Source organism: Sminthopsis crassicaudata, chromosome 5 (genome assembly GCF_048593235.1).
Source record: "Sminthopsis crassicaudata isolate SCR6 chromosome 5, ASM4859323v1, whole genome shotgun sequence".
NCBI lineage: Eukaryota > Metazoa > Chordata > Mammalia > Dasyuromorphia > Dasyuridae > Sminthopsis > Sminthopsis crassicaudata.
Genome location: NC_133621.1, coordinates 99,538,265 through 99,562,245, shown reverse-complemented (window position 1 = coordinate 99,562,245; position 23,981 = coordinate 99,538,265). Strand labels below are relative to the sequence as shown.

Here is a 23,981-nt window from a genome sequence, read left to right as displayed (position 1 = left end):
ATTTCAAGTATGGAGGGCGACAAAAGTACGTGCTCCACTCCGAAGCCAGGGGAAAAGAGAAAATAGACAGATTCGGCTCACGCAGCTCCCAGCCTCGTCCTTGGACCCTCTCCTTGCCCTCCATCCGCCTCAACGTTCTTTCAAAGCTGTCCTCAACTTTTTCAATTCTATTTGGCCCCAACTCATACCCAAGTCTTCTTGACCTCATATTCCAGCCCCCCACTCTGCAGGTTCATTCAGGATCTGGGTTAACTAAACGTAAAGAGAACTCCTAAATGGTAAGAAAGGGAAGAAGGGTTTGGAAACACCCTTTGTGGGACCTGACTTAGCCTGGACACGCACTTGTCACTTTTGCCCTAGTACGTCCGTCCACAAACCAGGGTGTCAGTCAGGATAAAGGGAAAGAGAGGGTCCACATTAGGATCCCCGCCCCTATCCCTCCAGGCCCTTCCAACAGACTGCTCCACCCATGCATTCCCGCAGGTCTGGAACGGGAGCCGGCAGGATTGTTGGGGCAGGAGCTGCCAACGTCCCTCCCACCTTCGCGCTTGGCATAATCCCCGAAGCCACTCCACGCCCCCTGCGTGCCACCCTCCTTGGAGTTCACGGCGCGGTGGAGGTTTGGGGCGGGGGGTGCGGAGCCGCGTTCTACACATCCTAGACTACGTCCCAGGTAGTGAGGAAGGGTCTACACGTAGCTCAGCCCCCCAGCCGGCGGTGGGGGAGAGGCAGCCGAGACTGGGAAGACCTGCTGCTACAGCCCTAGAGAGAGTGGAAAGCGGAGGAACAGGCGGAGAAGAAGCTGGTGAGAGGGCGGCACGGTGGGAGGGGTCGAAGAAGGGGCGGGGGCCGGACGACGCTCGGGAGGAGCGGGCGGCGGCTGCGGCGGCCGGACCTGGACCGGGGGGCTCGGACCGAGCTCAGCGGAAGGTGAGAAGGAGCTGTCCCGTCCCGAGCCTTCCGCTTCCCTCCTACCCTGGACCCACGCCTTGGAAAGCAGACTGCGCCGCCCCTCCCTCTGTGCCCGAGTAGAGCCCCGAACTCCTCGCGGCAGGCACGCCCGCCGTCACTGAGCTGATTGCGGGGGCTCGCGGGGGCCGAGGACTTGGGGAGAGGGAGCTCCGGCCCCAGAGCCCAGGGGGAGGGCTTGGGCCACGCCGAGGGAAGCCCCGCGCCCTGCTCTCCCGGGAGAGCTGCAGCTATCGGGAGGCTTGGGAACTCCGGCTGTCTCCCCCTGGGCGGAAAGGTGAGCCCTCGAAATGGGGAAGAGGGGACATTTAGGGGAAGGGACTGGAGGGTCGCAAAAGGCTGAGACTGACGACGGGCTGACTGCTCAGAAGGACATTGCCTGATTGTGGGCTGTCCAGCGTGGCCTCTGCAGGGTCCGAGGAAGTCCCCGGAACGGGAGGGAAAGGTCCGAAGTGAGAGCTGCCTTGAGTTTTGTCACCCAGGGACTTCCCTATGTGCCTCTTCTGGGGCTAGCCGAAGGGGCCAGGACCTGCCAAGTCTGACCCCTCCCCTTCCAACTTGCCAAGAGTGCAGAGCCTTCTTCCTGCATCTGCGCATCCCTGTCTAATTTGTGAGAACTCAGAAAGGGTGAGACTGATAACTTGTAACCAGATCCTCTTCCATCCTCCCATTCCTCTGATCCAGGACATCTACTGGAAGTGGAACTAAATGTGCAGGGGTGTGTGTGCGTGTAGGTATGTGTGTATGGGGGGGGGGGGTGACAAAGTAATAGTTATGTCTATTTTGCCCCTACCTCTTGCAATGTGTCTGTCCCGCCCTCAATCTGAGTCCTAGAGGTTGAATGGGGGAGACAGGACACTTCGTTTTTGCATCCCCGACACAACCTGAAAACTTAAGCTTCAGTCTTCTGCCATGTCCACACCCCAGCTCCACTCCCCTCTCTTCCTGGCTTGGCTCATCTCACTCCACTTTGGCAGCCCAACACCCTGGCACCTTGTGCCCGCCTTCCCCTGGGGGAGGTGGCAGGAGCCCAGCAGTGCAGTTCGTGTTGTAATGGCCGCGGCATTAGAGTGAGAAAGTCAGGGCTAAATCTGTTCCCACCCAATCGGTTCCACCCTTCAGAGGAAATTTGACTCAGTAGGAACTGAAGGAGTGGAGGGCTGCTTCTGAGACTGGGGGAGTACTGAGATGTGGGAGGAAGATTGAGATGGGGTGATATTGACGCCTTTGAGAGGATCATTTATATGCGTGGTGTTCTATTGTGGCCAAGTCAAGGTGGAGGGGTAGCCTCCCTCAGTACTTAAAGAAAATTTTGGCAGTGGAACTCCAATTCAGTGCTGAGGGAGAAACATGGCAAGTACCTATTATGTGTGAGGATTTTTTAATTTTAATTTTAATTTATTTATTTATTTTATGTGTGAGGATTAAAGGGAGATGGTGAGGGAGAAGAAAGCTAGACAAAAAATAAGGTCCTTCTTCTCCTGCCTAGAGCCTGATGTCATCAAGACAATCAGTAGGTAAACTGAGGAACAATGAGGTACACTAGAGCAGGAATGGGAGGAGGCAATAAAGCTGAAGGCTCCCTCTACTCATTCAATTCTCTCTCAGCTTGTTCTCCCTACTCAGGCTCCTCTGAGAACACAGGTTGACACAGATTGAAGAGTGGAAAAGGGTGTGGGAGATTGGCCCCTTGTGAAACTGCTATTCTGAGACATAAATTCAGATAATATAGTCAGAAATACATCCTAACATAACTATGTAGGGACCCCCTGTCATCTACCAACAGAACCACAGACTTTTCCACACATACATACACACACACCTCTGCCATTGCTCTCTATTGCATACACCCAATCTCATGCACAATCCCCTACAAGACATGTTTTTATACAACTTTGAATTTTCTCACAGTCATACACTATCCTAGACATTCATAGATTAGCTTACACCAGCTTTCGTTGACACACATTTACTGCCCCCAAACACTTACCCAAAACACTTTCCTATGCTGTCACACCCACATCCACACCCATTTAGTCAGTTAATGGTGATCTCAGCTGGAAGGGACTATATAGACACCTCACATCTCAAAAGTTGCTCCTATTTACTCCCTTATTCTGGGAGTAGGAGGTGCATATGTCTACAGATGCTGCTTGCTCTGGTGATGTTGTGTTAGAGACAGTCACTGCAGGAGAGGCTCAGAGCCTCAGTAAACAACATAGAACTGGGCTGTGCCCACCCAGTCTCTGCTCCTCACCCCCCCAACACACAAAAGAAAAATAAATCCATATTTCTTCATCCCCCACTCGATCGCCCAGTTAGGTTGTGTGTCTTACACACAGGTCATTTTGAATCTTCCTCATGGGTCAAAATGAGCTAAAATGAGCTGTTGAGGAGGAGCATGGAGTGAAGGAATTACAGGGAGGTTTGCCAAGGTGGAGATTAAAAGCTACAAGCTTACAGAGCTGCACTGATCAGGGATTATATAAGAATTTCCTGAGATTTTGACAGCTGCAAAGCAAGACTCAGGAATGGCTTTGTGGTGCTGACCCTCCCACTCTGATGCCAGTGATAACAGGTGGGAAGCCCTGCCCAGTTGTGGACCTAATCACAGATTTACTGTCCCCGTATTGTACCATTTGTTCCTTTTCTCTACTCTGTCCCTGCCCTGGCATACATTCTGGATCCCTATATTACAATCTAAGGGTGACAATCTATGGCTTGGGAGGTATGTCTCATGGGTTTCTTTAACATCTTTGACATTGGTTATATGCCCTGGATCATACCCTGACCTCTCTCTTCTTCCATTTTTTTCTTTGTGGTTTCCTGTGTCCTCTCTACTTAGGGAGATAGTGTGAAAGAAAACAGTATTATCAAGGTAACAATCTAGACTTCTTGGGAGAGAGCATTAGCAAATCCCAGGATGAAGGCTATTTATTGTGTTGTTTATTATTTCTATGATTACTATATTCTTAGTCATGTTCTTGGTGCCTCCAGCTTCTCCATCACAGCCCTCATCCTCGTTATGCAAAATGCCCAGAAATCTCAAAGCATGGAGAAAAGAAATATTTTAGTTGAAAATTTTGGAAAAAAAAACAAATTAGATGTAGTGCCTTTTAACATATCTTCTACAAATCTAACATAAATGTAATTTTAGGAACTTTAAAAACCATATTAATTTTAATTGGGTTATTCATAAAATTATCAGGTTTGCTGTCTTAAACATAGTTAATGTGGGCAGTAACTATACATTTAATATTGGAATCTACTTTTACATATTTTAATATATGTTATGTTAGGCTACAGGATGCTGAGCTTTAAGGAATGTGTCATCTTCTACCTTTTTTAAACAATTAATTTAGCATATTCTGCAATTTTAGATAAAAATAAAAGTAACATTTTTCTTAATAAAAAACAAAATGAAACATGTGAGCTCATTAGACTTGCTTTTACCTCAAAAAAAAAAAATCTCTATCTACTCAGTCTCATTTTCTATACCCCATCACTAACAGTCTTTTGTATTTCTTCCAACTCTCCGTTTTTTGTGTTTTTTTCCCTGGCTTTCTGAAAACTGAACATTTTCCTGGATTGAGACAAGCCCCTCTACTTCACAAATGAGTACATTTCTTGAACTGGTATAAATTCTTCCAAACATAAGCCAGTTTCTTTTACGGATCACAGAGGACTCTCAAACACTAAAGAAGCACAAGGAATCAGGAGCTTTTGTCCTGTAAGGGACTTGGCACTATCTTGTAGAAGTGATTTTGCTTGGCAGAATCCCAACTTGCATTCCTTGACCAAGCACCTAAGGACATTGTCTATTTTGCTCCAATGGAAAATATCTTTCCAACATCGAGTCATAGGTGGATTGCTTGTTTTGCAGCCTAGTTAAAGGCTTTGTCATCATGTAAATTTCTGTCTTTGAATGTTTGGATCAGGAGTTGTATGTAGTTGTGCTGATTAGCTGGTACCAAAAATCTTCTCCTTTCTTAAGGAAGACTTTTACTTTTTCTGTACCAATAAGTAGGACTCCATGTCAGATATCAAAATCCATTGATGTTTGATAAAGAATTGGCAAGGAATGTCTGACAACAAAGCACTGTGAATCAGATAGAGTGCTAGCCTTAGAACCTCACTGAGTCAAATATTCTTTCATTTCTGAGTATTTAAAACTCTTATTCTTTCTAATAGAGATCCTCTATGTTTTAATAAAGGATACTCTCCAAGAACAAAAAGTTGGTGTAGTAGGAAGGAAGGAATAATAAAATTGGAACCAGAAGACATGGATTCAAATCCTGAATCACTTGCTTAATCCCTATGTGACTGTGGACAAGTAACTTAAGTCAAATTTTCAACTTCCTTGATTTGTAAAATAAAGGGGATTGGTCTAGACTAGGAATTCACTTTTTGTATATCATGAACCCCCTTTGATTGCCTGGTGAAGGCAATTCAGCCCTTTTCAGAATAATAATTTTAAAGGTATAAAATAAAATATATAGGATCTCAACAGAAACCAGTTATATTGAAATATACATTTATCAAAATATTTTTCAGGAAACAACCATAGATCCCAGGCTAAAAACTTTTGGGTAAGATCATTTGTATGGCACCTTTCGGTTCTTAATCTATAATCCTCTGACATTTCTGATTTCTCCCATTGTGCTTTACTGAAGAATTGTGTCATGAATGTCAAGATTCAAATTGGGGTTATAGATTGCCCTGGCCTCCATTCAACTTTCTGCTCTCTGGGATCCTCTAGGAATCTTTGTTTTCATGCCCCAGGGCACTATGGCTTTGTGCTCCTAAGCAGGTACCTCTGAATCTGAGATCCTGAGCCTATCTATCAGAATTGTTTCCTTAGATCACTGAATTTGTAGAGCTAGTAAAGGAGAAAGGAAGGAAGGAAACAATCATTTATTAAACACCGATTGTGTTCCAGACACTGCTAAATATTTTAACAATTATTATCTCATTTGATCTTCATGACAATCCTGGGAGGTAGGTGCTTTCATTACTGCTGTTTTACAGTTGAGGAAACTGAAGCAAAGATTAAAGGAATTGCCCAGGTCACATAGCTAGTCACATTTGAACTCAGGTCTTCCAGACTCCAAGTTCAACACTATATTCAGTGCCACCTAGCCAAACCTAGTTAGTTGATCAGTAATTATCCATCCCTTCCCTTCTTCTACTGCCACTCTCTCTAGGTACCCTTTCTTTATGTTACCTTTGCCTCTTTATTTTTCCTATTTTCACAAATAATCTATCTAGATGGAAGAATTAGAAACATATAAAAAAAACACCTAGGACTAAATAATCCTAAACTTTATAAGCTATCCTATACTAAAATTTCTCCATGTTATATACCATTTATTGGGGTGGGATAGGGAGGAGATATAGCTACATAATGACGAATAAGGAAATTATTGGACCTAAAAAGAACCCTTTGGGAAATATAAATCAGGATTCAAATGGGAATGTAAACCAGAGACCACACTGGACCCAAGACATTGTGAGCTCCTCAAGGGAATAGACTTACTTTTGCCTTTGTTTCCTCAGTGCTAGCACAGTGCATGGCATATAGTAGGCACTTAATAAATGCTTATTCACTGACTGATCAGGAGCCAAAGTCTTTTTACAGCAAATTTAAGAAGTAAAATAGAAGTAGAAGAGCAAAGACCAGAATGGAAGCATTAAGTTGAGGCTATCTGCATGGAAAACAGGAAGCATGATAACAAGAGTGTTGGCAAGATGACTCTATGATATAATCTTTCTTTTCAAAGCTCTACCTTTTTATCTCAGCAATACGTGTGGTCTACCTTACCTCCTTGGGCTGATGTGCCAGCTCATGACCACATTTGTATACTTGCCAAGCCTCCTGGCTGTCCTGCCATAGTTCTGTGGGAATAGAGACTGAGACCAGCCTTCCCCCTAATATAGAAGTTCTTCATCTAGGGGTTGATAAGCTTTAAATATGTGTATATACATACATATATATGTATATTTACATATACATATAAAACTGTATTTCAATAGAATTGATTTCTTTTCTACTCCTGTTTTTCTTTTTTACATTTAAAAACATTATTCTTAAATATGTTGCATAAATTTCAGACCGTAAAGTGGTCTATGATATAATAAAGCTTAAGAACCGTTAAAAGTTGAGTTTGCAGATGTTTTATCAGTATGAGTGCTCCCACTAAAATACCATCATGGATAGTTCCAGACAGGTTCCTACTATATATTATGTTCCCTTAAAACTATATATTTCTCCATCTCAAGTTAGCATTTCTCTGTCTTGGTAAAGAATTGGTACTAGCATGAGACCAGAAAAAGGATCAAACCAGTTTCAATGTATTGGGGAAAATACTGGGAACAGATGAAGATGTCATTGTGGTAAGCTATCATTCCTTGATTTAATAGATTTGGAGGTGTCTAATTTATATCAAACCAAAAGGCAAAGCTTGATATTTATATAGAGCCATTCAAGTTTTAGAAGGCCATCTTCCATTTATCTGCTTTTTACATCTAAATCAAATTGCATACACCTTGAAGAATATAACTATCTCTGCCAATTAATGTATAAAGCTCATTATTAAGGCCAAGTCATATTGCCATAGCATTGAGCATTCTCTAGCCATTTATTACTTTTTCATTTGTTTCTTCACAAATGATATTGGATCTTCGAAAGGGAAGGAATAGGATACAGTGAGCCATTTATTTTTTCTCTGCTTGAAACTTCCACAAAGCTGCTGCCTCTGGTCTAGCAGATCCAGTGATCTGTGAAAAGATCCAGCCAGTCAGGATTTGGAGCTTGAGGTTGATTATTACATAAACACATAATCTATATGACAGGCATTGCTCTGCCTCAGTTGTACTACACACAAGTAGATAATTCTTGTGTGAAGGAAAGAACTCTGACTTAAAGTTGTCTAGGGGCAACAGTCTCTAGACCTGTTCCTGTTGCTGGAAAGACCAAATCTTGAGCAATAGTTGGATTATGCAGCTTCAACTACTATTAAGAAAAGAACATTGGAAGTTGTATACATTGTTTCCCTAAGACCCACCAAGTTGTTGTGTTTGAGTATTAGAGGATACTTATTTTATCTAGTGGAGAAGGCAAGAATTATAGTGGTAATCCCAGCAGTTACTAGTTACCTCTGGGGCCATAGGCAAATCATCTCACCGCTAAAGGCCACAATTTCTTTTTTTTCTATATAATACAGTATGATGGAAGGAGTACTATATCTAGGGTCAGAGGACATTGGGTTTAAATCCTTTCTCTTATAACTACTACCTGTGTGATCACAGCTAATAAATATTTAATGAATGAGTAAATTATCCTGGGCAAGTGAGTAAACCTTTCTGGGTCTTAATTTTTATTTCTGTTAAACCAAAGAGTCAATCTAAGGCCTTTTGCAACTCTAGATATGTGATCCCATGACATCAGTAACATTTATGAAGTTTTCTTGAATTCATCAGAGCTCAGACCCACAACAGCTAAGGGCTTGACAATTAGATATTGAGTATCAGGAATAGATGCACCATGGTGGAAACTAGGAAGTCTGATTGTCCTGAGTATGTGTAGAGAAGGGATAGTACTACAATGCCTTTATCTGTGATGACTGGTAGGCCAGTCTCCAGGGTTAGTGAAGACTTCAGCCTAGATGAGGAGTGGACCAGATCCCAGGACCTAAACTTCGCTGGCTGCTACGAATCTTTGCCATTTATCAAACTCCTGGTGGGCAGTCCTAGAGAATGTTGGGGATCTGCCTCAACTTCAGTTACAGCCAAAGATAGGGCTTGATGAGCAGCAGCATCTTCCCCCAGACTAATTCAATATGTCATAGGATTTAGAGTTGGAAATGATTTCCGTTCTCACCAATTCCTCATTTTATAGATAGAGAAAATAAAAGAGAAGTGCCCAGAGTTACACAGGTAATAAAAAAGACCTGGAATGTGGAGGGATTGCTAATGCTTCCAGAAATTTATTTGGTAGGACTAGAATTGTTGTTCAATCGTTTTCAGTTATATTTGACATCATGACACCATTTAAGTTTTTTTGGCAAAGATATAGGAGTGGTTTGCCATCTCTTTCTCCAGCTCATTTTACAGATGAGAAAATTGAGGCAAGTTTAAGGATTAAGTGACTTGCCTAGGATGACACAACTAGTAAGTGTCGGAGGCCATATCTGAACTCAAGAAAATGAATCTCCACTGCAATCTCCATTGCTGGCATTCTAGTAGTCTATTCTTTTTTTTTTTTTTTTAACAGAAATATGTGAACTTAAAATTATGTTTCTGATAATTACATTTTGATACAATTTATTTCCTTTGTAATCTTACATATCTTATTTTATTCATTTAAAAATATTCTGAGAAGGATCCATAGATTTAACCAGACCTTCAAGTGGGTCCATGACACAAAATAGGTTAAGAGCCTTTGGTTTATATCAAGTTCTGATGATGTCCAGAAGGAGCTAGCATTATTTCATCCTTGTCATTTTTCTCTGATAGAACAAGAAAATACACTGATTGGCAATATGGGATCTAAGGATAATGTCAGATATCTCCTTAAACTTTAGAAAAAAAAACCTTATTCCCCTTCCCTCATCATCACTACAGTTTTTTCAATAAGGGACTGTTTCCCATGAGATAAAAAATGGATCAGTAGGAAACTTGTGCTGATTAGTAGCATGCAGCAGAAAGAACTTACAATAAAAGTCATATTGGTCAGAGCTACAAATAATCATCAGGTGAAGATCAAAAAGCAATTTACTGAGGATCAGGAACTCTGCAAGACCCTGTTCCTACCCAGGAAAAGAATCTAGGGTATTCACAGGCCTGCAAGAAAACCAAACAACTGACCCCATTTGCTGCTGGAGTCAGCTGCTTGCTTCCCAAAGGGCGACAGATGCCCTCTGGCTTGTGGCCACTTCCTCAGTAGTCTGCTACCAGGTTTGGTGCAACCATTTGCTAAGGATCTTAAAGGGCAATAATGGGTTATCCATTGTATAAGCAACCAGAATTGGGGGAAGGAGTCTGAAACAAGCACCAAATGTTAAATACTATTGAGTTTCCTACTTTGGTGTTGACAAACATCATTGATTAGGTTGATCATTGGATGTGACTAATGACCACTTCAAAAAGGGACAGGACCCAAACTGGAATCCAAGCAAGATCATGAACTAGAGACCAGACTGAGTCACTAACCAGAATTTCTAGAGAACCCCCAAGTCTTAAGAGATTTTGGAAGCAGAAAGCCTAGTTCCATAAAGGAAATTTAAACCAGTGAAGTCTGAATGGAAATCAAGAGGCTCACGCCTAGACATGTCAAATGATTGTCAGGTGCAATCTTTCTTCTTTTCAAATATTTTCCTCTTGTCAGGGTAACATCTGCATTCAGCTCCTCAGTCATGTTCTTCTGTATCTGTCCTTAACTCCATCTGCATGTATTCCAGATTGCACTGGTAATTCTCTTAGAAAGGACACCCCATTCTGGCAGCTATGCCCTCTGCCCACCTCAGACTCCATTGGAGGAACAGTCCATCCCTTGGAACACATCCCATTAAAATTTAGAATTGTTCACCTGGATTCTCTGATTCCATATCATTGACCCATTCTCCTAATCTCAGATTCAGTTTCATCCATTTAGGAAACTTCTTTGTGATTTATGACCCTCCACACATAGGGCTATGTAGTCCCTTAGCTAAATAGATATCTAACCTTGCCTTTTCCCTTTTTTGCTATAAGGGATTTCCCCTTCCCATCAAAAAAAAAAAAAGAGATTGGGCCTGGAAAGAAGTAGGACCATAGAACTTAGAAATGAAAGGAACCTCAAGAATTAAATAATCAAGTTTTCTTATCTTGGAGTTCACTGACCTATAAGGGTCTGTGGATAAATCTCTGGGATCCAAAATGAATAGAAAAAAATCTTTATTATCAGTAACTTCAAAGTAAAATCTTGCATTTCCTTCAGTTATGAATATAGGCAATAAAACATGTTGGAATCAGATGCTTGCTGAGAAAAGGTTCTATCCGTAGCCTTCAACATACTGCCTAAAGGGTCCACAGTACAAAAAAGGTGAAAAATACCTTCCCCATTCTACTTCCACCTCCTGCTACTGCTCTTTCCACTAGACCACACTAGAGCAGATCATTCCAATGGTTGTGAATCCTAAATAGAACAGCTTCTATCACCTCGAATTCAGAATAATTCAGCCCCGACACACATCACCGCCAACACTCACAAAGGGCACCCCTCCCTAAAGCTTCTGTGTCCCTATTTTATTCTGTGTATTCTTTTTGTCTTGTTTCTTCTTGAAGACAGCAGCTGCGACAGGAGCAGCTTTGATTTGCTTTGTAACTAAATTCATTTGCACTTCTGTAGCTCTTCTGGAGACTGTCCAACTTCATGACGTCAGTATGAAGCAAGTTTAGGCCATGGGATGTACATCCTATTGCAGTAACATTGGTATTTATCCATTTCGATCTCCCATGATGCTTTTACATTTATTTGCATAGCCAGTCAGCAAAGAAAATATGTTACCACTCCCTGTCTTCTGCTCAGCATTGCTTATTTTACAGCTGATGTATTCAGCAATGTTATCTGTTCTTTTCTCTTTCTGCATAGAGATGTGATTATAAAGTTAATAATTCTTTTTCCTACACCTGTGCCCATCCTTCTGTAAGTACCCAAAGACATGGTGCTTCATTGATTCTTTTCTTCACAAATGCCATTATCTCTTCACATTTGGATTCAACAAATGGGCAAACGGAATAGTGGTCTTAGTCAACTGCTGAACTATTACATGACCCACATTAAGTGTTCTCAAATAATAAGCTGAATTTGGGAAAGATTAATTCATTTCTTTAAACTAACCAAAAAGATTATTTAATGGTCCAATGCAAAGCTCCATGACTCCATTTGGGATTTTCTTGGGAAAGATACTGGATATGGTCTGCCATTTCCCTCTCTAGCTTATTTGACAGGTGAGAAAGCTGAGGCAAACAGAATTAAGTGACTTGCTGAGGATCACTCAGCTAGTAAGTGTCTGAGGCAGGATCTGAACTCAGAACGATGAGCATGTCTGACTTCAGACCCAGAACTTTGTGCACTATGGTGCCATCTAGCTGTCATCCTTATGGAGCTAAAATCACCTCCTTGCTAAGGCTAAGTGATTTCACCATATAAATCTCAAAAGAACAGACACTTGATTATGATTGATATAAGTTGTAAAAATATGAAAATGTATTTAAAATACAATTTAATATTTATTATTCAAATAAGTATAAATTTTTACCATTTCAATTAAGATGCATTTTTTTTGAGCTTCCTTATAGGCCCCAAGATAAGAGTCAGGTGAAGTCATCCACTGTCTCACTTTTTAAAAATAATCCCAAACCTAACTTTTTTTTCCTCATTTCTCCCTGCACTGATCCTTTCAAATAATCAGAATGGTAAACTCCACATTTCTAAATTCTACAGGAATAAATAGATGCTTCTTTCAGCATTCATTCTACTCTTGATCCTTGTAAGACCTGACAATTCCATACCTACCAATTTTCTTTTTTTTCTCCTGATTTTTGACATTTTTACTTAAAGTTTTAAATTCCAAATTCTAGCTTTCTTTTCCTCACTTCCCCCCTCCACCTGAGACTGTAAGCAATCAGATATAGGTTATACACGTACAGTTATGTAAAGCATTTCCATATTAATAACTTTGTACAAGAAAGCTTAAATAAAAGAAAAAATGAAAGAAAGTGAAAAATACCATGCTTCAGTCTATATTCAAACAATATTGGTTCTTTCTCTTGAGACATAGTATGCTTCATCATTAGTCCTTTGGAATTGCCTTGGATCATTATTGTATGGCTGAGAATAGCTAAGTCATTCATAGTTCTTCACTGCACAATATTGTTATTACTATGTATGACATTTTCTTTGTTCTGTTCATTTCACTATGCATCAGTTCATATATCTTTCCAGAATATTCTGAAATCATCCTTCTTGTCATTTCTTACAATTCTATATGAGATTGTAATCCATTACAATCATATACCATAACTGGTTTAGTTATTCCCCAATTTATGAATACCTTTTTGGTTTCACAATTTTAGCTGCCACAAAAAGAGCTGCTAAATATTTTTACAAGAAGGTCCTTTTCTCTTTTTTGAGGGGTATCTTTGGTTTATAGACCTAGCAGTTACCTACCAATATTCTGAGCAAAAATCCCCAAGAGGAAGCAAAGAAGATAATAAATTCTTCTTTCTTGAATGGTGAAGGTTTCCAGAAGCAAAAAATACTACTATTCTTCCAATGGAAGGTCATATTGTAATTGCTTATCTTCAGGGTAAGCATCTTTAAAAGCCTGATGCTGCAGGTTGTTTTGCATGCTTATCTTAGAAGCAGCTATATGGTGCAGTGGACCACATTAAAATGGGAGATAGGAAGACGAGTTCAAATTCTCCTTCACACACTTACTTGCTTTGTGATCTAGATCTCACTTTCCTCATCTTTAATGTGGAGATAATAATAGCACCTCCTTTGCAGAATTGTTATGAAAATTAAATGAGATAATAATGGATAAAGCATTTTGCAAACTGAAAGCAATATATAAGGGCTAGTTATTCTGTTGCATAGATTTGAGAAATAATTGAGAGGAAGAAATAGATAGCCATACAGGAGTACCTTTTCTTAAAATTTTCATTAAATCCAACATTTTTCACTGAAAAAGATAACCTACAAAAAAACCCTGTTTTTCCCAGAAATCTTCACTTTTTCTCCTCTACTCTCACCCCTTTGGGGATTTCACATCTCTATTCCTTTCCCATTCTATTGTAGGCTTTGGCACGACATGGTCTCCTCTCCCTCCCCCCTTCTTTCTTCTGTTCAAGTGTTCCCCTCTTCCATCATGCCCCAGAGCTTTTCATTCCTCCCTCCCTCCTGCTTCAGTGCTTCTCTGAAACATTTTAGGCTGCCAGGTCTGACAGCAAAGAAAGAAGGCCCTTTGTGTCCCTGGTAAGGAATGACTGGGGGCAGTTCCATACCCAGCTGCCCTAACTTGCTAAGGAGCTTCTAGGTTTCAAAAGGTGGTTGGGGGGTGGGGGAAGAATAGAGTGAAAGTCAACAAAGAAGCAGAATCAAAAACAAATCTTCCAGATGAGCATAGCATCAGCTGAGATCCCACCCCTATGCCCTTGGAAAGTAGGAATGGGGTCAGAAGGTTTATTCCATGTCACTGAGTAGAAAGAAATAAAGGCACAGAAATAGGGCACACTAAGCCTTGGGTCCAAACCAAAAGACTGATCGAGGAAAAAGGAGGCAAATCCAAGTTTTCTTCCAGTTTGACTGAGTTTGCCTTGGCAGTGGAAAGTGAGCTCACTCTCTACTAAGACCCTACTTGGAACCTACTTGGAACTATTTTGAGCCTTGATAAGTACAATAGTTCATTAAGTCTATGATCTACAGCAGGGAATTGTAGCTTTTTCTCCCCCTCCCCATGCTTTGTGTCTCCTCTTAGGGAGTGAGTTTGGATAAGAGACAACCCAGTTCTGAGGGTACCACAGAACCAGCTGGAAGCCGAGATGTTGGCTAGGATGATGGTGAAAACCCTGAAGATACCCCATGTCAATTAAAGGGGCCATTCAGCCTGGGGACAAAGTGGGGGATATGGTGTGGATCTGGATTCTCTTCTTTATACCTCCAACTTTAGCCCTTGAAGGTAAGAGGGATGGACAAAGGATGATAGAGAGATAATCCTTCTCCCCAAAGATAATAGGAAGAAGCCTTGGTACTTATAGCAGGAGTTAAAAACAGGGATAAGGGGACATCTTAAAGGAAAATGAGGGTATGAAGAAATTCACAAAGAAGTAAGAAAATTTGATGTATATGATGAATGGGGAAGTTGATCTATGGTTAGAACTTCTCAAGAAGCAAAGCTGGATGGGACTGTGATAGGGATGCCACGTTGGGGTAGAAGTGAGAACTAGGGACTTTGAGATTGCTTATCATTGGCAGAAGTGTTACTGGATACTACGGGAGAGACATCCGAGATTGGTTGGCTCACCTACCCACCAGGAGGGGTAAGTGCTTCCCACCCCTTCACCCAGGATTAGCTCTATCTATCTGGAATTCAGCCTAGTTACTCTTAACCACCTGGTCCCATTTCCCCAATTACCAGGACATCTCCAGATTATTCAAGGATCTTTCCCCTGAAGATCTCTTGGGGTCTGGAGAGGTACAGGGGTTTAGAACTATGCCTTCTGGGAAGAGGTTAAGGAGGAGCAAGATGGAAAAAAAGTATATCCTTCTGCATGCTACTTTGCATTATATGAAAGAATGAACTAGCTGTGTCCCTTCCTGTCCTGCTTCCAATACTGCTAAATTTGAGCATTAAAAAGATTCTGGTCTGAGTATACGCCAAGTTATTTTCCTACTTTACCAGAAACGCTGCAAGGCTAAAGAACCTCTTCTTCTCTTTCCTCCCCTCCTTCAGTGGGATGAGGTCAGTGTCCTGGATAATCAGCAGCGCCTGACCCGGACATTTGAGGCATGCCATGTAGCAGAGGGCCTAGGCCTTGGACAGGACAACTGGCTACAAACCCATTTTGTGGATCGGCAAGGGGCCCATCGGGCACATATCCGGCTCCACTTCTCTGTGAGGGCATGTACCAGCCTGGGAGTGGGTGGAGGCACCTGCCGTGAGACTTTTACCCTCTACTACCGCCAGGCTGAAGAACCTGATGACCCCAGCCATGCATCAGCCTGGCATCTGGGGCCCTGGACCAAGGTGGACACAATTGCTGCAGATGAGAGCTTCCCTGCTTCCGCTTCTTCCTCCTCTTGGGCCGGTGGGACGGGGCTTCAGCTCAATGTCAAAGAGAGAAGCTTTGGGCCACTGACTCAGCGCGGCTTCTATGTGGCCTTCCAGGACACAGGGGCCTGCCTTGCCCTCGTGGTTGTAAAGATATTTTCCTATTCCTGCCCTGCTGTGCTTCAGGCCTTTGCTTCCTTTCCTGAGACACAAGCCAGTGGGGCAGGAGGGGCTTCCCTGGTGGAAGCAGTGGGCACCTGTGTGGCACAGGCCGAGCCTGAGGATGATGGAGTGGGCAGTAATCCCCCTAGGCTTCACTGTAATGGTGAAGGCGAGTGGATGGTGGCTGTAGGAAGCTGCCACTGTCGCCCTGGGTACCAGCCTGCGAATGGTGACAGAGCCTGCCAAGGTGAGACATAATCCCCTTCTCCAGGATTCACCAAATACCTAGGATTACTGACCTACATGAGAACTTCAGGTTTACCATCATCCCCCAACAATTCCATACACTCCCAGAGACAAGACAAATTCCTCTGAATCTCCCATTTTTATCAACTCACCCTGCATTCCATTCCAGTATTACCTTCACCCACTACCTGCCATTCTGCCCTTTAAGACCTCCCACAGCCTCTTTCCAGAACTTCAAGGCTGTGAAGAGACAAAGTTGGGTACATTTGCCTTTTGAAGAATTGTGAGAATATGAAAGATAGGATCCCATTGACCAAATTCTATGAGTTTTGTCTCTGGTTTGTACCCTTTTTCCTTGTTGATGTAGGTACATGTGGATCACTTTTTCCCTCTAATGTTTGTGGTAGAAGGAAGGACTATGACTGGGAAAAAGTAATACATTTAAAATCAGAGGGGCTTGCAATCTAAGATTTTGTGACCTAGAAGTTGACATTTAGCTACTGGAGACTCCATTTCCTCATTTGTAAAATGGAATTAATGATACTTGTTTTACCTAGCTCATGAGACTGATGAGAGGTTAATGAGATAGCATACGCGAGATATTTTTGCATGGCTTAAAGAGCTCAGTAAATATAAGAAACAGTTATAATGGGAGGCTGGAAGAAGGAGCTAAGTACAATGGGTTGGAGGGGGCAGGCTGACAGAAGGGGAAAAATACAGAGAAGGAGTTAGATGTCAAGAGCAACAGAAACTCATAGGGATGGGTAATAGAATGTCTGGGATCTCTCTGTAGTTCTGCCCCTTGACTGTGGGCTTTAGGAAAGGAGAAACATTATACCAGTTTGAAGGCATGGGAATATGGTTGAGTGGGAAGGGAAGTCGGGCCACACAGAGGAGACTTTCTCTGCTAAAAAAGGAAAAAGGGTGAAAGGATGGGGGTCAGAGAAGGAGAGAGATGATGAATGTGGAGAAAATTGTAATAATGCCTTCACTGTCTTATCTGCCTCTCACAGCCTGCCCCGTAGGCTCCTTTAAGGCTGTGGCTGGAGGAGATTCCTGTTCATCCTGCCCCTCCCGAAGCCACAGTGACATTCCTGGTGCATCGACATGTCCCTGCCTCAGTGGCTTCTATCGGTCCAGCACTGACCCCCCTGAAGCTCCCTGCACTGGTGAGTCATTTAACACCAAGGGAAGAGGTAGGGAAGTAAGTGGAAGTAGGAATTGGTGATGATAAGGAAAGGGAAGGGAGAGGATGAAGAGAGGGTGAAAGAAAGAGAAAAGGGAGAAAGAGACAGAAAGAAAGCAAAAATAGAGAGACATAGAGACAGAGAGGAGGAAAAAGAAGAAGAGGAGGAGGAGGGGAAGGAGGAGGAAAGGAAGGGAGGAAGGAGTGAAGGAAGGAAGGGAGGGAGGAGTGAAGGAGGAGAGAAAGAATTGTCATTCACTGTCCACTCATTCTATCCTTCTAATTACCGATCCCTCTTCCCTCATACCTCATGATTGGGCTTCTTCACCCTCTTCCCTTTTGATACTTTTACACAAACCTACATCCACTCCTTTCTCATTGATTACATCTAATCTCATTCCTTTCCTGCATGCTGCCCATACCACTTAGATCCCTTCAACTCTGTGTCCCTCCCAGCCCTCCAAACGGTGTCCTGCTTCCACAAGCCCTCTTCTGTGTTTTCCCCCAGGGCCTCCATCAGCTCCCCGAGACCTTTGGTTTGAAGTACAAGGCTCATCTCTGATGCTTTACTGGCGACTTCCCCAAGACCTGGGTGGTCGAGGGGATGTAGGTTTCAACATCGTGTGCAGACAGTGTGGGGGCCAACAGGGTCCTGAGAGTGGGGCTTGTCACCACTGTGGAGATGAGGTGTACTTTGACCCTCGCCAGCAAGGCCTAACAGAAAGCCGAGTGCTGGTAGGAGGGCTACAGGCCCATGTGCCCTACATCCTGGAGGTGCAGTCTTTCAATGGAGTATCCAAGCTCAGCTTTGACCCTCCAAAGACCACATCCATCAATGTCAGCATCATCCATGAAGGTGAGACCCTCCTCTGATTCTCTGAGCCTCCCTTCTCCTAACTTACTATTCTCAATAACCTTCCCTTCCTAGTCCTTTTCCTACTTACTTTTCCACCTGTCATCTTCCCTTCATCCCAATTTTCCCCAAAGTAGGAGTGATTTTTTCCCCTTGTTCTTCCAGTTTGTGAGATCTCCAAACCTTTCCTTAGATTCTGGAAGATTTTAGTTATTAGTTTGTCTACCTTTAGGGAGCAGCCTTTATGCCTCTTGTGGACTTGATTTTGAGTAAGTTATTTTGGTTCTAAGTCATGGGACTTCCTCCTTCCTTGTACTCTCCAGATTTAGTGCTATCTTCAGAAAGAAATTGGAAAATTAAAGGTACTGGTTATAAGGTGGGTAAAGCAGGGATTTGGAGTCAGAAGTACCTAAATTCAGGTCTTGGCTTTGCTACTTTACTAGCTCTGTGCCCACGGCAAAACCTTTCTGACTTTTATTTTTCTTCACCTGTAAAAAAACTGGGTATAATAATGCTTGAATTATCTATCTCATGAAGATGTTGTAAGAATATTTTGTAAAGCTTAAAGTATAGTAAGAATGTAGTTTATCCTTGTTAATAAAGCAGAGTGATCTATACAAAGGAAAACAATGAAAATATATATAAGGAGCAAAATGTTTTATTCTCCTAGTCAGAACTAACGATTTGTGGGGCTGGGGATGAGGGAGATTATGTGGAGGGAAGAGGAGGAAAGAGAGGGGAGTCACTAATGGTCTTAAGACTCCTTTACCCATATCACTCACCCAATCATCTGCTAGTCTATGTAAGTTACCCCAAGTCTCCTGAAGGAATCCACTCTCCCTAGTCCCCCCAGCCATCCCCTGAGTGATACACCCTCCCCCTAGTCCCCCCGGCAGTTCCTCTGCTGCACCAAGTGAGCCGGGCATCTGACAGCATCACTGTGTCCTGGCCACAGCCTGACCAACGGCATGGGCGTATCCTGGACTATCAGCTCCGGTACTATGACCAGGTGGGTAGGAAGGGGAGGGACAGATAGAAATAGCAGAGAGAGAGAATAGTAAAAAAGGGTGGGGAAAAGAAAAGAGGGAAAGGGAGAAGTTAGGCTATTCAGGGGGACACAGTGGCTGGGAGCACAGTTAACCCTTGTGGGATGGGATGTACTTGGGCTATCACCAGGTTTATTGTGTCTAAATTGAGTTTGGTGCTCAGAGTGAGATTAATTATAAGGTCAGGCTGAGCACAGGGTTAGAGTGATTATTGTTTCCAGGCAGAAGATGAGGCCCATTTCTCCATACTGACCAGTGAGACCAACACAGCCACTGTATCACAGTTGAGCCCTGGTCATGTCTACGGTTTCCAGGTTCGGGCACGAAGCGCAGCAGGTCATGGCCCCTATGGGGGCAAAGTCTATTTCCAGACTCTCCGCCAAGGTAAGGGGAATCTGAAATCTGGGGAAGGGGGGTCTAGGGAAGGAAAGGCTTTAGAGAATTTTGGTCCTCTCCCCTTCAATGAGAAGATGATAAATCTCTGGCTAGCGAAAGTCTTTTGGAAAAACACAATTTGGACAACCCTTGGATCCTCATGGTTGTGTCTTTATGGATCCATGTATGAATGGATAGATATGTCATCCTTCCTCGGACAATGTAGACATGTGCAACTCCCCCCGGTTTGTGTGTTTTCCATAGTTGTTGGGTGTGACTTTGAGCAACTTTGGGTGTGGGCCCATGTTATTGGGTGTGTAGTGGATGCTACTGGGTCATCCTTGGGTGTATTTCTCTCAGGTGAGTTGTCCCATCTGATCCCGGAGAGGCTCCCATTGGTGGTTGGTTCTGCCCTGGGTGCTTTGGCCTTCCTCGTGCTGGCAGCCATCACCATCTTTGCCTTCATCTTCCAGAGGTGATGACTCTCCCTTGTCCCTTCACCTGATCTCCCCACCCTTTGACTTCAGCACAACCCCTGATCCAAGGCAGCCTAAGGATACTCCTCTACCCCACCCCAAAGGGTATAGTGTTATAGCTCCTCTTTTTCCTTATCTCTGCCCATATCAAGATTTAAGAAAAATATGTGGGAGGATGGGAGGAAATGTGAGAATCACCATTCACAGAACTGCCCCTTTTATAGTTGATAGTTGGTAAAGAGCCAGGGAGGGAAAGGGGGAGGTAAGGAAATATTACAATTTTCTTAGTCTATGTCCACAGGAAACGTCAACGGACAGGATACACGGAGCCTCTACAGCAATACACCAGCCCCAGTGGTATGAAATGGAGCCGGGAAAGGGACTGGTGGGATTTGGGGAAGGAGGGAAGATGAAGAACAGAGGCTCTGGGAAATGGTGATGGGAAAGCTCATAATCCTGGACAACTTAACTTCTCTCAGTCTGTCTCCTTATCTGTAATAAAGGAATTAGACTGGATGGCTTCTAAAATCTATTCCAATTCTAAATCTTTAATCAATTCTCAACATTTATTTATTAAGAACATACTTTGTGCCAGGAACTGTACTAGGCATTGGGGTTACAAGTGCAAATGTATTATGGATCTCTCCAACAACAAGAGCTTCCTGGAATGTTATGTTTTTAGGATGGGTGGATCTTAACCTTTTTAACCCCAAACCATAGGACTTGGAGTGAAGTACTACATTGATCCATCAACATATGAAGACCCTAGCCAGGCCATCAGAGAATTCACCAGGGAGGTAGATCCAGCATATGTCAAGATTGAGGAGGTCATTGGACCAGGTATCAAAAGAACTGAAGGGAATAGCAGAGTTAAGATGACTTTCTTAAGGCTCTACTTTCCCTCAGTCCACATGTACCAAGGTGTTCTGGTGGTATGATTAAACACCCCTAATAATTGCCTTCCTAGAGATGTTTCTTATCTTTTTGCCCCGTGCCAATTTGGCACAACCTGACCTTGTGCATTTGCCACTCAGGCTCCTTTGGTGAAGTATGCAGAGGCTGGTTGCAGCCTCGAGGACGGCGGGAGCAAGCCGTAGCCATTCACACTTTATGGGCCAGTGGAGTAGAAAGCCAGCGTGGTGCTTTCCTGGGCCGGGCTGCAGTGCTGGGCCAGTTCCATCATCCTAATGTCCTTCGACTTGAGGGTGTAGTTACCAAGAGTCAACCCCTCATGGTGCTAACCGAGCTTATGGAGAATGGCCCATTGGACAGCTTCCTCAGGGTCAGTAAAATCCAATGAGAAAGAAGAAGAGTCTTGGGGACTAGGATGGGGAGGTCCCTCATTGTCTTGGGAGAAGTACCTACAGCTCTTCTGCTCCTTCTTTCCTTCTCTCCTTGGTTTCTGATCTACCCGTCTCCCAAAGGCAGCTTTCTAATCCCAACCCTGATCCATGGCTGGTCTCACCAGACTTCTGGTCAGTAGCTTTTTATCTCTTCCCTCTGCCCTTTAGCTGACTTCTGCTCTCTACTCTTCAGCAACAAGAGGGCCAGTTCAGTAATCTGCAGCTCGTGGCTATGCAGCGGGGTGTGGCGGCAGCCATGCAGTACCTGTCCAGCTGTGGCTTTGTACACAGGGTTTTAACTGCCCATAGTGTACTGGTCAATGGCCACCTGGTGTGCAAAGTGGCCCACCTTAGCCATGGCCACAGCTATCTGAGTCACAGCAGCCAGGTAAGAGATCATGTGCACAGGAAACCATCATTCTGCAGGTGGGTCTGTAGACTATGAACAGAAACAAGGAGAGGTTTATCATGTGTTGTACTGGGAGCTCATGGAATTCACAAGGGTTTACATATGGCTACCAAGGGCAGAGGGGTATGGGAGCTGGCATTGAGGAAATATACTGGGAGATTCGGGGAGAGATATTAAGAAATCCTGGTAAGGCAGGACTGAATAAATGCCTAAGAAACCAGGGCACTAATTGGGGAATTCCAGAATTTCAAAGTCTCCCCTCCACTTCCCAGGGTTTACAACCTCCACTTCGCTGGGCAGCTCCTGAGGTCCTAACTCATGGAAAATTCACAACAGCCAGTGATGTCTGGAGTTTTGGGATCCTAATGTGGGAAGTGATGAGTTATGGGGAACGCCCATACTGGGACATGAGTGACCAAGAGGTAAGAACATCTACCCTGCTCCTGCGTGGGGGTTTAATCTCTGAATGTCAAAACTCCCTCCCATTCTTTCTAATCTAGTAGCCACCCCATCCCACATCTCTGCCACTCTTTAATCCATAGATTCCATATACTCATTTCTATGTAAGCCCAATGCCATTTTCCTGTCCCTTAATTCACTATCATTCGGTATTCCCCCTAGATTGTTACATGGTGATTGACTGAAGGGGAGATTTTAGCATGGAGAAGAGAATTGTGAGATAGCACAGCTATCTTTAAGGATTTAAAGAGCTGACTAGTGGGAAAAGACCTTAGGCCTAAGCTCTTGGCTCCCAAATGGAAGAACTAGAAACAAAGGGAAATTACAGAGACCAATTTAGGGTTGCTAGAAGGGATAACTTTCTAACAATTAGAGCTATCCAAAAGTGAAATGGGTTGACTGGGAAGTAGTGGGTTCCTCCCATTCTGCAGGTGTCCAGGTAGAGGCTGGATATTAATGAGCCGGTGAAGAGAATTCCTATTCAGCTTGTACTATATCATTCTGAAGAACTGCCCCACAGTCTGAAATTCTTTGATTCTCTAACTTTCTGTATTTTTTTCTCTTAGGTGCTGAACGCTATAGAGCAGGAATTCCGGCTTCCTCCACCTCCAGGCTGCCCCACTGGACTGCACCTGCTGATGCTGGATACCTGGCAACAGGATTCTGCCCAGCGGCCTCAGTTTGACCAGCTGGTGGCTGCCTTGGACAAGATGATCCGCAAGCCCGAGATGCTACAGGCTGGCGGAGTCCATAGGGGAAGGTCGGGGGAAACTAGAGAGGGCTAGGGAGAACAAAGTAGAAGACATGGGTTATCAGTGGGAGAGGCAAAAATTCTAGGTGGCACATGGTATGGAAGTTGCTCATGAACTTTGAACCTGAAGCCCTTGAACAGCCTAATCCCTTCTCCCACCAGACCATCACAGATCCTATTGAGTCCTGTGACCTTGGACTTCTCCTCATTGGAAACCCCCCAGGCCTGGTTGGCCGCCATCGGCATGGAGTGCTATCAGGACAGCTTCTCCAAAGTTGGGCTCTGTAGCTTCAATGAGGTGGCTCAGCTTGGTCTTGAGTAAGCAAAGTTGGGCAGGGAATGTAGACACTGAGAAGGGATTGGGGGAAGAAATGGTTAGCTGTCAGGGCCGTATATTTCTCATTCAAAAGATTATTTAGCTTACTTCCTCCCTCAGAATTCCCACTTTCCCAGGGAAAAGCAGAAGAAATAGGTCTTGTAATTAACAGGAACCATGTAGAGAAGATATATCCCACATCACCCCCATTCCTCCTTTCCCCAGGGATATGCCTGCTTTGGGCATCACTCTGGCTGGACACCAGAAGAAACTCCTCCATAACATCCATCTACTCCAGCAGCATCTGAGCCAGCCAGGCGCAGTGGAAGTATGATCCCTGGACAGGAAACAGCTGTGGCCGCACAGCCACAAATGGACAACAAATGGCATGAGCCTTGGTTACAGATGGAAGGACCTTCCCCTCCTCACTTCCCATCCAAGACTTATTCTTTGAACTCTTCCCTCCACAATGGTTCTTCCATTGCCATATTAAAGGGGAAAAATGGGATTTTGCCAACAAGGAGGTGTGATGAGGTCTCATGTAAGTAGGAAACAAGGAGATCATAGGAAGAAGGTT

At 43.6% G+C, this 23,981-nt stretch overlaps 1 protein-coding gene across 6 annotated transcripts; it reads left to right on the top strand.

Moving 5' to 3' along the window:
- The first annotated feature begins 578 nt into the window (after nucleotides 1–578).
- On the top strand, nucleotides 579–23,924 carry EPHB6 (EPH receptor B6). 6 transcript variants are annotated; one of them, XM_074267701.1, is made up of 18 exons: nucleotides 579–805; nucleotides 1,654–1,703; nucleotides 14,490–14,690; nucleotides 14,987–15,051; nucleotides 15,465–16,191; nucleotides 17,204–17,359; nucleotides 17,885–18,232; nucleotides 19,114–19,238; nucleotides 19,497–19,659; nucleotides 20,011–20,125; nucleotides 20,428–20,483; nucleotides 20,847–20,966; nucleotides 21,161–21,408; nucleotides 21,663–21,857; nucleotides 22,151–22,300; nucleotides 22,904–23,097; nucleotides 23,251–23,406; nucleotides 23,630–23,924. In XM_074267701.1, exons 3-18 carry the CDS (start codon nucleotides 14,594–14,596, stop codon nucleotides 23,736–23,738), a joined length of 3,024 nt encoding a protein of 1,007 aa, XP_074123802.1. In that variant the 5' UTR covers nucleotides 579–805; nucleotides 1,654–1,703; nucleotides 14,490–14,593; the 3' UTR covers nucleotides 23,739–23,924. The 6 variants fall into 6 exon arrangements, with proteins under 6 accessions (XP_074123802.1, XP_074123801.1, XP_074123804.1 ...); XM_074267699.1 differs by lacking the exon at nucleotides 579–805 and adding an exon at nucleotides 832–1,246; XM_074267700.1 differs by lacking the exon at nucleotides 1,654–1,703.
- The last annotated feature ends 57 nt before the right edge of the window (nucleotides 23,925–23,981 follow it).